Source organism: Mobula hypostoma, chromosome 23 (assembly GCF_963921235.1).
Source record: "Mobula hypostoma chromosome 23, sMobHyp1.1, whole genome shotgun sequence".
Taxonomy (NCBI): Eukaryota; Metazoa; Chordata; class Chondrichthyes; order Myliobatiformes; family Myliobatidae; genus Mobula; species Mobula hypostoma.
This window is the reverse complement of record NC_086119.1, coordinates 31,768,518-31,784,698: the sequence shown is the minus strand read 5'-3', so window position 1 is coordinate 31,784,698 and position 16,181 is coordinate 31,768,518. Positions and strand designations below refer to the sequence as shown.

At 43.7% G+C, this 16,181-nt stretch overlaps 1 protein-coding gene across 2 annotated transcripts in view; it reads right to left on the bottom strand.

The window, feature by feature from the left end:
• c23h11orf54 (chromosome 23 C11orf54 homolog) overlaps positions 1 to 16,181 on the bottom strand; it is a 39,272-nt gene that overhangs the window by 17,742 nt on the left and 5,349 nt on the right. For both annotated transcript variants that reach the window (XM_063031802.1, XM_063031803.1), the window contains exons 2-4: positions 10,840 to 10,938; positions 6,073 to 6,146; positions 1,442 to 1,543 (exon numbers count right to left, since the gene is read on the bottom strand). In XM_063031802.1, the coding sequence (XP_062887872.1) occupies positions 1,442 to 1,543; positions 6,073 to 6,146; positions 10,840 to 10,938 (275 nt within the window). The remainder of the gene's footprint in view (positions 1 to 1,441; positions 1,544 to 6,072; positions 6,147 to 10,839; positions 10,939 to 16,181) is intronic.

The following is a 16,181-nucleotide window of genomic DNA, read 5'->3' as shown; positions in this document are numbered from 1 at the left end:
TGTGCTAAGCTAATAGGGACTTATCCAAAAAGACTGGCCGTAATAGTAGCATGAGGTGGTTCAACTAAGTACTGAGCAAAGGGGAGGAATACTTTTGAATTGCTGCCATTTCCATTTTTGAAATTTTAGATTTTCATGCTCAACGATTTTCCCCGTTTTTTGAGCTCTACCATGAAGAAGGAGCATGTTTTTCACAAATAAAAACTCACATTATATTGTTCAAAATCTCTGGTTGTAATAGTCATCTATGTGAACAAAGGGTTGGGGGCTGAATAATTTTACAAGGTCCTGTATATGAAAGCAACTTTATAAATATCAATTTTAACGACTTTGAAATTAGCAGGTGGTTCTTCAGTCAAACACCAATGATTTCATAAGACCATAAGACATAGGAGCAGAATTAGGCCATCTAGCCCATCAAGTCTGCTCTGCCATTCAATCTTGGCTGATCCTTTTTTCTCCTCAACCCCAGTTCCTGGCCTTCTCCCCATAACCTTTGATGCCATGTCCAACCAAGAACCTATCAATCTCTGCCTTAAATACACCCAACAACCTGCCTTCCCAGCTGCATGTGGCAACAAATTCCACCACCCTTTTGGCTAAAGAAATTTCTCTGCATCTCTGTTTTGAAAGGGCATCCCTCTATCCTGAGGCTGTCCCCTCTTGTCCTAGACCCTCCCATCATGGAAAACATCCTTTCCACATCTACTCTGTCTAGGCCTTTCAACATTCAAAAGGTTTCAATGAGATCCCCCCCCCCCATTCTTCTGAATTCCAGAGAGTACAGACCTAGAGCCATCAAACATTCCTTGTATGATATCCCTTTCATTCCTGGGATCATCCTTGTGAACCTCCTCTGGACCCTCTCCAATGCCAGCACACCTTTTCTAAGATGACAGGCCCAAAACTGTTCACGATACTCAAGGTGAGGCCTCACCAGTGCCTTATAAAGCCTCAGCATCACATCCTTGCTCTTGTATTCTAGACTTCTTCAAATTAATGCCAATATGGCATTTGCTTTCCTCACCACCAACTCAACCTGAAAGTTAACCTTTGGGGTGTTCTGCACAAGGACTCCCAAGTCCCTCTGCATCTCAGATTTTTGGATTTTCTCCTCGTTCAGAAAATAGTCTGCACATTTATTTCTACTGCCAAAGCGCATGACCACGCAGTTTCCAACATTTCAAGTAAAATCGGCAGCGGTAAACATCCACGGGTGTTAATAGGGATCATAATCAGGTCCGTGGCACAGAAACACATTACACGATATAATTATCTACCGTGTCACTAGACCATTAAATCAATAAGAAATCACACAATAACTTGGAGACTAAAGTGACCTGTTTTACTGTTCTCTACTCTGTAAGGTGATGTTCTTGTTACATAAGGATATTGTAAACAATTCCTAAACATGTTCAGGAGCAGTGTTAGTGAATTGTACCTCTGCATTCACACCAACAGCTTTAAACGACACTGCACTGGCTCCAAGGAGGAAGGCACCAGGCAGTTCCACCTGCTCTGCGACAGTATTGAGATTATAGATCTGCAAACAGAAACAAAACCATATTGGTGTCCTTTTTATTACATCACATCTCCTGTGATGGCTGGTTCAAAAAACTGCAGGTGCTGGAAATGCAAAACAAAAAAAAAACTAGAAAACACTGTTACAAGTAAACTGTACGGCACAGTTTTCAATGAAAACGGAGTAAATGGAGTACATTAAATGAGTGGCGAGAAAACAAGCCAACATCTTGGGTCAACAAATCTTCAGGCAGAAGTGAGATAGCAAGTTGCAGAGAGTGGTGAGAATACAGGCCAGCATGAGCGCGTCCTTCAAGGGGGTGAATCCACAGAGAGCTTCCGGCCCAGGAGTGCTACTTTTCCGAGTACTAAAGACCAGAGCTGACCCAACAGGTAGGAGTGCTCACCGAGATCGTCAGCCTCTCTTTTCAGCAGTCTGAGGTACCCAGCCGCTTCAAGCAGGCTTCGATTATATCGGTACCTCACAGGAATGTGGTAGCCCACCTCAACAACTATCGTCCAGCAGCACTTAAATCCACTGTGATGAAATGCTTTGACAGGCTGGCAATGAAACATAGCAACTCCTGTCCAAAAAGCAACTTGCCTGCTATCTCAACAGGTCAAGTAGATGCCATTTCATTGGCTCTTCACTCGGTCCTGGAACATCTGGACAGCAAAGATGCATACATCTGGATGTTCTTCATTAACTATAGCTCAGCATTCAATACCATCATCCTCTCAAAACTAATCAATAATCTTCAAGACCTTGGTCTCAATAATTCCTTGTGCAACTATATACTTGACTTCCTCACCTGTAAACCCCAGTCTGTTCAAATTGGCAACATCTCATCCACTATCTCCATCAGCACAGGTGTACCACAAGCCTGTGTGCTTAGCCCCTGCTCTACTTCTTTTATACTTATGACTGAAGCTAAGCACAGTTCCAATGCCATATTTAAATTTGCTGAAGACACCAATGGTATAGGTCAACTCAAAGGTGGTGACAAATCAGCAGACAGGAGGGAGATTGAAAATCTGGCTGAGCGGTGCCACAGCAACAACCTCTCTCTCAATGTCAACAAGACCTTGGAGATGATTATTGACTCCAAGAGGAGGAATCCGGAGGTCCAGGAGTCAGTTCTCAATGGGAGAGTTGAAGAGAGGGGAAAATCACAGATTAAGAGGGTCAACAACTTTAAATCCCTCATTGTTATCATTTCAGAGGATGTGTCCTGGGTCTAGTATGCAAGTGCCATTTCGAAGAAAGCACAGCAGCACCTCTACTTTCTCAGAAGTTTGCAAAGATTCAGTATGGCATCTAAGATTTCAACAAATTTCTATAGATGTGTGGTAGAGAGTATACTCACTAGGTACATCATGGCCTGGTATGGAAATATCAACGCGTTTGAACAGAAAATCCTACAAAAGCAGTCGACATGGCCCACCTCACCACTGAGCACATCTACACGGAGCACTGTCGCAGGAAAGCAGCATCCATTATCAAGGACCCCCACCATCCAGGCCATGCTCTCTTCTCACTGCTGCCATCAGCAAGTAGGTACAGGAGCCTCAAGACTCACATCTCCAGGTTCATGAACAGTTATTACCCCTCAACCATCGGGCCCTTGAAACAGACGAGATAATTTCACTCACCCCATCACTGAACTGTTCCTACAACCTATGGACTCGCCTTCAAGGACTCCTCATCTCGTGTTCTCAATATTGATTATTTATTTATTGATGATTATTATTATTCCTTTTTTCCACTTTCTTTTTTTACTTGCACAGTTTGATTTTTTTTGCACATTGGCAGTTCTGTCCTGTTGTGCGCTGTTGATTCTATTGTGTATCTTGTATTTACTGTGAATGCCCACAAGAAAATGAATCTCAGGATTGTATATGGTGACATATGCAGTATGTACTTGATAATCAATTTACTTTGAACTTGAACATTGAGTTATCAAGGTAACGATTACTTAAAAAATATAGCAGTCCCAGCCAATACAGAAAATATATCTTTGGACAGTGGGAAGAACCCAGGGCACCTAGAGGAAACCCAGTCACAGGGGGAACATGAAAACTCCTTACAGGCAGCGGCGGAAATGGAACCCTGTGGCTGTGACTGTAGAGCACTGTGCTATCGAGTTGAGTCAAGACAGAGAGGACAGAATGGGAATAGGGCAGGGAATTAAAGTGGCACGTGACTGGGAGCTCTTGTGGAGTGAAAGGATGTGTTTTGCAAAGCTGTTTCTGAAGTTGGACTTCACCTAAACGCTAAAAAGACAGAGTACCTGGCATTTAACTGTGACGAAGGTACTCTCAAGACCGTAAGGAATGATACTATTAAGAAAGTCTTTGACTACAAGTACCTCGGGTCAAGAATGATGAGTTCAGAGAAGGACATAAAGATACAGAAGGCACTGGCGTGGAGGACTATGAACGACATGAAGGAAATCTGGAAGTCGAACCTGACCAGAGGGCTTAAAAAGAGGATTTTCATAGCAATCTTAGAGTCCATTCTCACGTACAGATGCAAGACGTGGACACTCACCAAGACTATGCGAAAGTCTCTAGATGGTTGCTATACATGAATGCTCCAGATGGCTCTTGACATGAGTCGGCAACAGCACGTGACGAACATCGAGCTCTGTAACGACCTACAGATGCTCACCACTAAAATCGAGGCGAGAAGACTGCAACTAGCGGGGCACTGTCTACGCCACCCCGAGCTACCTGCCAGCCTAGTCATCATATGGGAGCCCAAGCACGGGAGGATGAACGCTGGGCGCCCTCCCAAGCCTATGGTCAACACGCTCCTAGAAGACAGCGGCGCGGCTAATGTAGATGAACTGAACACACTGATGAGGGAGAGGGAGAAGTGGAGTCTGTCATTGTGCCCAACGCTGGCCCCCTAGGCCTGAGTCGACGTAGTAGTAGTAGTAGTTTGCAAACACTGCACATGAACACCACATCATGAGCACCAAGTGCAGTATGACACACTCGAAAAGGTGAAGGGAAACACTGCTTCACCAGAAAGGACTGTATGGGTCACTGTTTCCTCTGCGCTGCGCAAGTGCACGGCCGCACAGTAACTGAAATGCTCCCACATACATATCCTTTGTTGCCGCACAGCCGGGTTGTTCTTTTATATAATATTTTATTGAAGTGCGGTGCAGTTTTCAGGCCATACAAAAACTTCCTACTCAGAGCGATGGTTGGTCCACACAGCTGTAAAAAAATATAGGAGGAATGTTGTTTTGGGTGCCAGGATGGTGGGAAAGGAAGTGGTAAAAGGACAGGTATTACATATCACATCATTCCACGAGGACACACCTTGAAAAATGGAGTGATTGAGCAGAAGGAAGAGCGTCGCATAATAGTGAGGTGCAAAGCGAATGGCCCTTTCAGAAGGCTGCACTGGGAAGGACTGCTCCACTTTAACAGCAAGGCAAAGGATGCATGTATTATGATATGGGGAGCAGTGCTCTATATGAAGTACAGATTCATCTCCCTTACGCCAACCAAACTATGGCAACTGATAGATGATTTTGCGGCCACTTTTAACATAGTATAGTAAATCTAGAAAAGTTCTTCAAAGTAGAATTATAATTGACCTCACAAAACAATTTCATGGTTGAGAGTAGGAAATCTTTTCTGTTCACCCACTCAGTCACAGCTAGAACGGTTGCTTATATAAATCATGCTGACATATGAATGAATTAAAAGCGAGGCGTATGTTTTAATAGAGCACTATAGATTTTGAAAATACATTAACTGAAATGCCTTCCTAATCTTATACCTAGGTGGCAGGGTGGAGACATGTCTCTCCCAAAGGTAGTGTAAGGCGCTCCTTCCTTCCACTAGCCTGTAGGTCACCCTTGGGCAAGGTGTAGCACCTGCTGGCGCGTGGCCAAGTGGTTAAGGCGTCGGTCTAGTGATCTGAAGGTCGCTAGTTTGAGCCTCAGCTGAGGCAGCGTGTTGTGTCCTTGAGCAAGGCACTTAACCACACATTGCTCTGCGACGACACCGGTGCCAAGCTGTATGGGTCCTAATGCCCTTCCCTTGGACGATATCAGTGACATGGAGTGGGGAGACTTGCAGCAAGGGCAACTGCCAGACTTCCATACAACCTTGCCCAGGCCTCAGTCAACATCAAAATTGATGGACAGCCGAAGAAGAAGTACCTGCATAGCCCTGTGCCAACCTCGATCAAGGTCACACGAAGCCATGGGAAAAGCCAGTGTATGAGAGCATCTGGTGCAAATCACAAGACCTGGATATGTGACCACTGACGCCAGGCAGACAATCTCTGAAGAGTATTGATAATGGCTGGGGTCACCCATCCTGTAAAGGCACTGCCCAGAAGGCAGCAATGGCAAAATACTTCTGCAGAAAAATTTGCCAAGAACAGTCATGGTCACGGAAAGACCATGACTGCCCGCATCATACAACATGCCACAAAACAATACCCTTTGTGAGGACTTTAAGAACGGTAATTAGAAGAGTGGGTCACAAAATGTCAAGGTCTGACCAAGCTGAAACCATTCACACCTTATCCATTTGTGGAAGGGGTAAAAGGTAAGGAACTCCACCCACGTCTGCTATTCTGGGTTTCCCACATAGACCTGCAAAATAAAAATACATTATCAAAATGGTTTAGTTCCAAAAAATTCAGTAGATTAAATAATCCTTAATATGAATGCAATGCTAATTCACAACCTTCAAGAGAAGTTACACAGATAATCTTGTGTAGCACGAAATCTATTTTGTAAAAGGGTACAAGAAATCAGCTTAAAGCAGTATTGGCCACTATATTTTCTACTGACTTCAATGAAACCAGCAATGAGGACATATTTAACACAAAACTAAGAATAATTTCTTCACCACAGTGTCTGAAGCCCTATTTTCATTAAATTCATTAGAAAGAAGTACCACTGTAACTGCGAAGTGATCTTCTCCATGGGTTTCATTCTCTACCATTATCCATTCATTCAATATAAATCTATAGTTCATTCACTGCTTTATATTAGCACTAACCACTGTGTGTCACCCTTTCGAACATTCTCCTTAATCTAACAGCCTACTCATTTCTTTGGTCATTGTCAAAAGCACACAACTATCGCTTTTTCATTTCCCCTTTGCTTGATGGAGTGCATTTCATTTTTCAAGCTTATTTTAAAGAACTCTTCTTCGAATAAATCCAGATTCTACTTCATCTTCTCCCATTTACCCTTCCTCCAGACTTACATTTATCATTTACTAAACCCTTTAGCACTCTCTTTCAACTCCCAACTCCACATTTCCATTCAATTTCCTCTTCCCTCCCTGAACCTTTCTCTGAGCTTAAGAATCCCTACTTTTTCAGGTCTAATGAAAAGTCAAACTGAAATGTTAACTTTCTCTTTTCATAGAGAAAGAGTGCTATGGTATTCAAGGCATTTTCTGTTTTATTTAATAATTAAGATCGATTTGTTTACACAGTATGCAATAACTAACAGACAAACATTTAACATATTGAAGGGTACGTGTTGCTTTCTGTGAGTGAACATTACATTATTTTCAGAAACACGATTCCTACAATTTTATTTTAAATCAATACATCACCAAGTATTCAGCCACTGCAAACGTGCAGTAGACTATCAAATAACAGAGTAGAATATAAACTACTGTTATGATATATAAACTGCTGGAAATTCAGAGCAACACACACAAAACATTGGAGGAACTCAGCAGCATCTATGGAAATGAACAACTGTTTGGTCGGAGACCCTTCTTCAGGACTGGAAAGAAAGGGGTAAGACACCAGAATACAAAAGTGGGGGAGGGAAGGAGGAAGGCTAAAGGTGAAAGGTGAAGCCAAGAGGGTGGGAAAGGGAAAGGGCTGGAGATGACGGAATCTGATAGGAGAGGAGAGTGGACCATAGGAGGAAGGAACCCAAAGGGAGGTGATAGGCAGATGAGAAGATATAAGAGGCCAGAGAGGGAAATAGAAAAATAGGGGAGGCGAAGGGATTTGTTTTTAAACTGAAGGAAAATCAATCTTCATGTTATCAGGTTGGAGGCTACCCAGATGGAATATAAGGTGTGGCCTCAGCCTGGCGCGAGAGAAGGCCATGGACCAACATGTCGGAACAGGAATGGGAAACGTCATTAAAATGCAGTGGTCCTCGATGAAGCAGTCCCCCAAATTACGATGGGTCTCACCAATGTAGAAGAGGCCTCATTGGGAGCACTGCACACAATAGATGACCCCAGCAGATTCACAGGTGAAATGTTGAATTACCTGGAAGGACTGTTTCTTAATGGAAGTGAGAAAGGAATTGCATGGGCAAGTGTAGGGTGAGATGAATGGAGAAGGAACCCATGGCGGGAGCAATCCCTGTGGAAAGCGGCGGGGTGGGGGGAGGTAAAGATATGTTCAGTGGTGGAATCCCTTTGGAAATGGTGGAAATTGCGGAGGATGATACGTTGGATGCGGAGTCTCATGGAGCGGTAGGTAAGGACAAGAGGAACTCTATCACTGTCAAGACAGTGGGAAGATGGAATGAGAGCAGATGTTTGGGAAATGGAGGAGATTGGTGAGGGCAGCATCAATTATGGAGGAAGAAAAACCCCATTCTTTGCTAAGGAGGAGGCCATCTCTGATGTCTAATGTCCTGGAAAGGAAAGCCACATCCTGGGAACAGATGTGGAGGAGACGAAGGAACTGAGAAAAGGGAGTAGCATTTTTACAGGAGACAGGATGGGAAGAGGTATAGTCAAGATAGCTGTGGGAATTGGTAGGTTTACAGAGGACAGTTTGTCTCAAAGATGGAGACAGAGAAACCGAAAAAGAGGAGGGCGGTGTCAGAAATGGACAAAGTGAATTTAAGGGCAAGGTGTAAGTTGGAGGCAAAGTTGATGAAATCAACAAGCTCAGCATGGGTGCTTGAAGCAACATCAATGCAGCCTTCAATGTAGCAGAGCAAGAGTTGGGGACCATTACCACACATGGTTTGGAACAAAAAGGCAGGCATAGCTCGGGCCCACACACGTGCCCATGACTGCCCCTCAAGACTGGAGAAAGTGGGAGGAGCCGAAGGAAAAGCTATTGAGACAAGGACCAGTTCTGCCAGAAGGAGAAGGGTGGTGGTAAATGTCATAAGAAATAATATCCAACAGTGGCCTTTCAGCCCCTCAGACCTGCTCTGCCTTTCAGTGTGATCATGGCTGATCATTTACCTCAATGCATCTTTCCTGCACTAACTCTATGCCTTGATTGCCTTAATATCCAAAAACCTACCTCCACTTTAATATATTGAGCCTCATAGCCACCCTCCTGTTAAACCAGGGGTTCCCAAACTGGGGTCACGGACCCCTTGCTTAATGATATTGGTCCATGGCATTAAAAAGATTGGGAACCCTTGTGCTAAATGAATACAAATATTGTCTCATCCCTTCATTCAGACTCCAAGTGTCTGCTTAATCTCTTCTCCTTCTACACACTGTACCCTCCCTGTAACATCCCATTCCCATCACCCTACCCCAGCATCTGTTCTGGAAAACATCTATAACAGGAATATCCTTTGAAAGTGTAACCAGATCTTTAGACAATATCCTAGGTAAGAGTTTTGCCTGGGAACCACATGATTCCAGCAAGATATTTTTATTCTTACATTCAAATCTTCTGGCAAGAAATTATTTGAATCCACATTCTATATAAAATATCAGAACATTACACCCTGTGGAGTGGATGTGGAGAGGATGTTCTTATAGTGCGAGAATATAGGACCAGAGGTTGCAGTCTCAGAATAGAAGTATGTCCCTTTAGAACAAAGCTGAGGAGGAATTACTTCAATCAAAGGCTGGTAAATCTGTGGAATTCATTGTTACAGGCACCTATGGAGGCCAAGTAATTGCGTATATTTAAAGTAGGGGTTGATAGGATCTTGATTAGTCAGGGTGTCAAAGGTTACAGGGGAGAAGGCAGGAGAAGGGGATTGTGAGGGGGCAATAAGCCAGCCATGATGGAATGGCAGAGTAGACTCAATAGGCCAAATGGCCTAATTCTTCTCCTACGTTCCAATTAAAATGTGATTGTCAAGGTGACCTGGCACATAACCCTGGAGGGTTGGCGGGGGGTGGGGGGGAGAGGAAACGCAAGAGAAATTCTCTTACATGTTGAAAAAGCAATTTTGACCAAGTTTCTCTTTCAGATTGACCACTGTTACAATAGAAATAAGTGGAAATCACACCATTACTTCTGTGCATCTACTTTAAAATCTTGCACAGTCTCTACAGTACTCAGGAGCTACTCCTACACAATCAGGAAAGCTCAAAAACTGCCTTTATTTTGTCGGGAGGCTGAAGAGAGCTGGACTATTCATGCCTATATTCTTCTACAGATGTGCAGTAAAGAGCATCCTAACGTGTTGCATTGCTGCATGGTATGGAAAACGCACTGCATTGGACAGGAAAGTTTCGAAGTAAATTTATCATCAAAGTACATACTGTATACATCACCACATGCAACCCTGAGCTTCGTTTTCTTGTTCTACAAATAGTTTGAGTGCCCAGCGCATCACCTGCACCAGCCTACCACCATCGAGGACATTATATAGCAAGACGCCGGAAAAGTACCCATAACATCATGAAGGATCCCACCCACCCTGCTCATGGGCTGTTTGGCCTCACTCCCATAAGGGAGGAGGCTGTGTGGCATCCATGCCAGGACCACCAGACTCAAAAACAGTTACATTCCCCAAGCAGTAAGGCACCTCCACCCATTACCCCACCCCTCCACAACCCCCACCACCACTACTTTATCATTTCCTGTCAATCACTTTATACGTAGTTATTCATGTGCCTAGCGTCACTTTATGGAATGAGGGTTCAAACTATACTTACTATCTGGGTCAGTGTGTGAAACGTACACAGTGGCTGTTCTATCAGTTGTCGGGCTGGCTGGCTAGTAGTTTGGAATTCGTATGGTGGAGTTAAAAGTTAAAGATTTAATAATATAAAATAGCATGGTTAGTGTGATGCTATTACGGCTTTGGACATTCCAGAAATCAATTCCGGCGCCATTCTCTAACGAGTCTCCGTGCGTCCTCCCTGTGGAATGCGAGGGTTTTCTCCAGTTTCCTCCCACAGTCCAAAGACATAGCGGTTAGGTTAATTCGTCTTTGTAAAAAGTCCCTTGATTCAGTTCGGATCAGTCAGGTTTGTCAAGGGTTGCTGGATGGCATGGCCTGAAGGGGGCCAGAAGGGGCTACTCCACACTGTTTCAAGAAATAAATAAACAAACAAACAAACAAACAAACAGATGTAGTACTTAACCTGCAGCGGCAAAAGTGAAGGGTTCCTGTGTAAGATCTGGGCAGTCCACCACTGATACTTGAACCTCTGCAAAGTTTTTCTTCAACCCATCTTGCAGCACTGAAAGAGAAGGAGCATATTTAAAAAGGCATTTTTCCCTCAAAGTTCAGCATGGACTAGATGGGCCAAAGAGCCTGCTTCTGTGATATAGTAATCTATACTCAAAGTTCAAAGTAAATTTATTATCGAAGTACATATGACATATATGTTAACATATATAAACTCTTCTTTTTCATTTTTTTGCAGGCAATCACAATAAATACAAGAAACACAATAGAATCAATGAAAGACCACACCCAATAGGGCAGACAACAACTAATGTGCAAAAAAAAAACAAACTGTGCAAATAAAAAAAAGTGAAAAGAAATAATGCATGCCATCTTGGTCAATGTCTCCCATCCACTACATAATGGACTGGTTGGGCACAGGAGTACATTCAGCCAGAGACTCATTCCACCGAGATGCAACACAGAGCGTCATAGGAAGTCATTCCTGCCTGTGGCTATCAAACTTTACAACTCCTCCCTTGGAGGGTCAGACACCCTGAGCCAATAGGCTGGTCCTGGACGTATTTCATAATTTACTGGCATAATTTACATATTACTATTTAACTATTTATGGTTCTATTACTATTTATTATTTATGGTGCAACTGTAACAAAAACCAATTTCCCCCGGGATCAATAAAGTATGACTATGACTATAATAATAATAATAATAAGCAATAAATATCAAGAACATGAGATGCAGAGTCCTTAAAAAATGAGACCAGTTCAGTGGGAATAGTTCAGTGGTGGGGCAAGTGAAGTTATCTCCTCCGGTTCAACAGCCTGATGGTTGAGGGATAATAACTGTTCCTGAACCTGGTGGTGTGGGACCTGAGGCTCCTGTAGCTTCTCCCCGATGGCAGTCATGATGGCCTAAAGAGTGGGGGTTCCCGATGATGGATGCCGCTTTTCTGCAGCAGCGCTCCGTGTAGATGTGCTCAATAGTGGAGAGGGGTTTACCCTCTGGACTGGGCCGTATCCACGACTTCTTGTAGGCTTTCCGTACAAGGTGCTTCCATACCAGACCGTGATGCAACCAGTCAATGTACTCTCCGCCACGCATCTATAGAAGCTTATCGAAGTTTTAGGTGACATGTGGAATCTCCGCAAACTTCTGAGAAAGTAGGGGCACTGCCGTGCTTTCTTTGTAACGACACTTGCGTGCTGGGCCCAGGTCGGATCCTTTGAAACGATACCCTCTCTACCTCTGGTCCCCAATAAGGACTGCATAGTGGACCTTCAGTTTACTCCTCCTGAAGTCAATAATCATCTCCTTGGTCTTGCTGACATTGAAGGAGAGGATGGTGTTGTAGCACCACTGAGATTTTGAATCTACCTCCTACACGTTGATTTTTTTATCATCCTTGATTTGGCCAACGACAGAGGCATCGTCAGCAAACTTACATACGGCATTGGAGCTGTGCTTAGCCTCACAGTCATAAGTATAAAACAAGTAGAGCAAGGGGCTAAGCACACAGGCTTGTGGTGCACTTGTGCTGAGGAGATTGTGGATGAGATGTTGCTGCCGGTCCAGACTGACTGAGGTCTGCAGGCAAGGAAATCGAGGATCCAATTGCACAAGGAGATATTGAGGCCAAGGAGTTGAAGCTTATTGATTAGCTTTAAAAGGATGATAGTATTGAATGCCAAGCTGTAGTCAGTGAAGAGGATCCTGATGTGTGCATCCTCCCTGTCCAGATGTTCCAGGATTGATTGAAGAGCCAATGAAATAGCATCTGCTGTTGACCTGTTCTGACAGTAGGCAAATTGCAGTTGACCCAAGTTGCTTCTGATGCAGGAGTTGATACATTTCATCACCAACCTCTCAAAGCACTTCAAAGTGGATGCAAGTGCTGCTGGATGACAGTCAATGAAGCAGATCATCATGCTCTTCTTAGGCACAGGTATAGTTGAAGCAGGTAGGTACCGCAGACTATCAAAGCCAGAAGTTGAAGATATTGGTGAACGCTCCAGCCAATTCATCAGCACAGGTCTTCAGCACTCAGCTATGTTTGTGGTTTCACAAGGATGCTCTGACATCGGTCTCAAACTGACAACATAGGGTCACCAGGGGCTGTGGCAGTTCGTGAAGATGATTCCACGTTTTGATGGTCAAAGCGAGCAAAAAAAAGCACCTACGACCCTATAATCTTTCCACTGCATTTGCATCCTGCCATTGTGTCATTCTAGCTTAAAACCATTTCTTGTTGTCAATTCCATCGTTCTCTACCGAAAGTTAGATCCTTGTGGTGCGGTTCACCAGAGGCCCTAACTACAGTTCCTTGCTTGAGAGCTCATCATTGGTGTATGTATTTTAATCATGTTTGCAGCCCAAGTTTAGTCAGCTGTGTGGGGCATCGCTGTTGAATGCACATCAACCCAACCCACCATTTACCACAAGGAACTGCAGGAAGGATAAACAATCTGCTTTGCCAATTCCAACCAATTTTCCTTGTTACAATCTAGCGGGATGAGGTGACTTTTGGAATCCTACCATTGTGCTAATAGGATTATCAAACTCAGCACAGATGACGGATCAGACAAAAACTCTATGGTCATTAGATTACCTAGCTCAACCAATAGAGGATCGTAGAGTGATACAGAACTGAATCAGGGGTTTCCGCCCAACTTAGAAGGGTAGGAGGGGTCCTTAGCTGCTTTCCAGAGTTAAGGGAGGAGTTTGCATGATGGACGGGGCAGCATTTGCAACTCTCTAATTTCTTGCAGTCATGAACAGACCCCCTGTTGCCCTAGCAATGCTGCAATGCATCCTATCTGGATGCATTCTATGGTGCATCTATAAACTATTGGTAGGAGTCTTTGAGGACATATTTAATTTCCTTAGCCTTCTTGAACAGAGGTGATTGTGTGCTTTCTTGACCATAGCATCCACATGGTTGAACCAGAACGATTTGTTGTTGTTATTTATATGGAGGAATTTGAAGCTCTCAATTATTTGCCTAAGTTACTCAAGTTCAGGGAATGTTCTTTGACAGTTACCTAGAATCACTACTGCAAAAAAAGGTTCATTATAGGTAATTAAATCATGTTAAAATGTTCAGTGGTAAACAAGGTGGATTGGAAGAGGATACTGGTGGGGATGACGGCAGAGCAGAGATGGCCGAAGTTTCTGGGAATAGTTCACAAGGCGCAGGATAGATATGTCCCACAGAGGAAGAAGTTCTCAAATGGCAGGGGTAGGCAACCGTGGCTGACAAAGGAAGTTAAGGGCTGCATAAAAGCCAAGGAAAGGGCCTATAAGGTAGCAAAAGTGAGTGGGATGTTTCTAAAATCCAACAAAAGGCAACTAAAAAAGCTATGAGGAGGGAAAAGATTAAATATGAGAGCAGACTAGCCGATAATATAAAGCAGGATACCAAAAACTTTTTCCAGTTATATAAAGAGTAAAAAGGAGGTGAGAGTTGATATTGGACCACTAGAAAATGATGCTGGTGAGGTAGTAACGGAGGAGAAAGAAATGGCAGATGAACTTAATGGGCACTTTGCATCTGTCTTCACTGTGGAAAACACTAGAAGTGTGCCAGAGGTCCATGCATGTCAGGGAGCAGGACTGAGTGCCAATGCTATTACAAAGGAAAAAGTGCTAGGCAAACTCAAAGGTCTAAAGATGGATAAGTCACCTGGACCAGATGGACTACAGCCCTCTTGAGACAGGTTGCTGAAGAGATAACAGATGCATTGGTCATGATCTTTCAAGAATCACTTGATTCTGGCATGGTCCCGGAGGACTAGAAGATTGCAAATGTCACTCCACTCTTTAAGAAGGGAGGAAGGCAAAAGAAAGGAAATTATAGGCCAGTTAGGCTACCCTCAGGGGTTGGGAAAGTGTTGGAGTCTATTATTAAGTATGAGATTTCGGGATACTTGGAGACTAATGATAAAGTAAGTCAAAGTCAGCATGGTTTCTGTAAAAGGAAATCTTGCCTGACAAATCTGTTAGAGTTCTTCGAGGAAGTAACAAGCAGGCTGGACAAAGGAGGGCCAGTGGATACCATTTACTTGGATTGTCAGAAGACATTTGATAACATGCCACACATGAGGCTGCTTAACAAGATACAATCCTATGGCATTACAGGAAAGATACTGGCAGGATAGAGGGATGGCTGACAGGCAGGAGGCAGTGAGTGGGAATAAAAGGGGCCTTTTCTACTTGGCTGCCGGCGACTAGTGGTGTTTCTCAGGGGTCAGTATGGGGACTGCTGCTTTTCACATTGTTTGTCAATGATTTAGATAATGGAATTGATGGATTTGTGGCAAAGTTTGTGGATGATACAAAGACAGGTGGAAAGGTCGGTAGTGCTGAGGAAGCAATGCGATTGCAGCAGCACTTATTGGAAGAATGAGCAAAAAAGTGGCAGATGGAATGCAGTGTTGGGAAATGTGTTATTCAAGTCCCATGACTGGGTCAAATTAAGCTTGACACCAGGATCTAACTGGATAAAAAGATCATTCCATCTTTAAATGTTTTGGACAAGGAACAATAGTGTGGACTATTATATACATGGGGAGAAAGTTCAAACATCAGAGGTGCAGAGGGACTTAACAGTCCTTGTGCAAGACTCCCAGAAGGTTAATTCACAGGTTGAGTCTGTGGTAAAGAAGCCGAATGCAATGTTGGCATTTATTTCAAGGGGAATAGAATATAAAAGCAAGGAGATAATGCTGAGGCTTTATAAGACACTAGTCAGACCACACTTAAGAGTATGGTCAACAGTTTTGGGCCCCATATATCAGAAGGGATATGTTGTCATTGGAGAGAGTCCAGAGCAGGTTCACAAGGATGTTTCCAGGATTGAAGGGGTTAGCATATGAGGAGCGTTTGTACTCAATGAAATTTAGAAGAATGTGGGGGATCTCATTCAAAACTACTGAATGTTGAAAGGGCTAGATAGGGTGGGTGTGGAGAAGATGTTTCCTGTGGTGGGGGTATCCAGAACTAGAGGGCACAGCCTCAAAATTGAGGGGGTGACTCTTTAGAACAGAGGTAAGGAGGATTTTTTTTAGCCAGAGAGTAGTAAATCTTTGGAATGCTCAGCCACAGACTGTGATGGAGGCCAAGTCCGTGCATATAATTAAGGTGGAAGGTGATCATTTCCTGATTGGTCAGGGCATCAAAGGATATGGCGGGAAGGCAGGTGTATGGGGTTGAGTGGGCTCCGGGATCAGCCATGATGGAATGGCAGAGCAGACCCGACGGGCTGAATGGCCTCATTCTGCTCCTATGTCTTACGGTCTT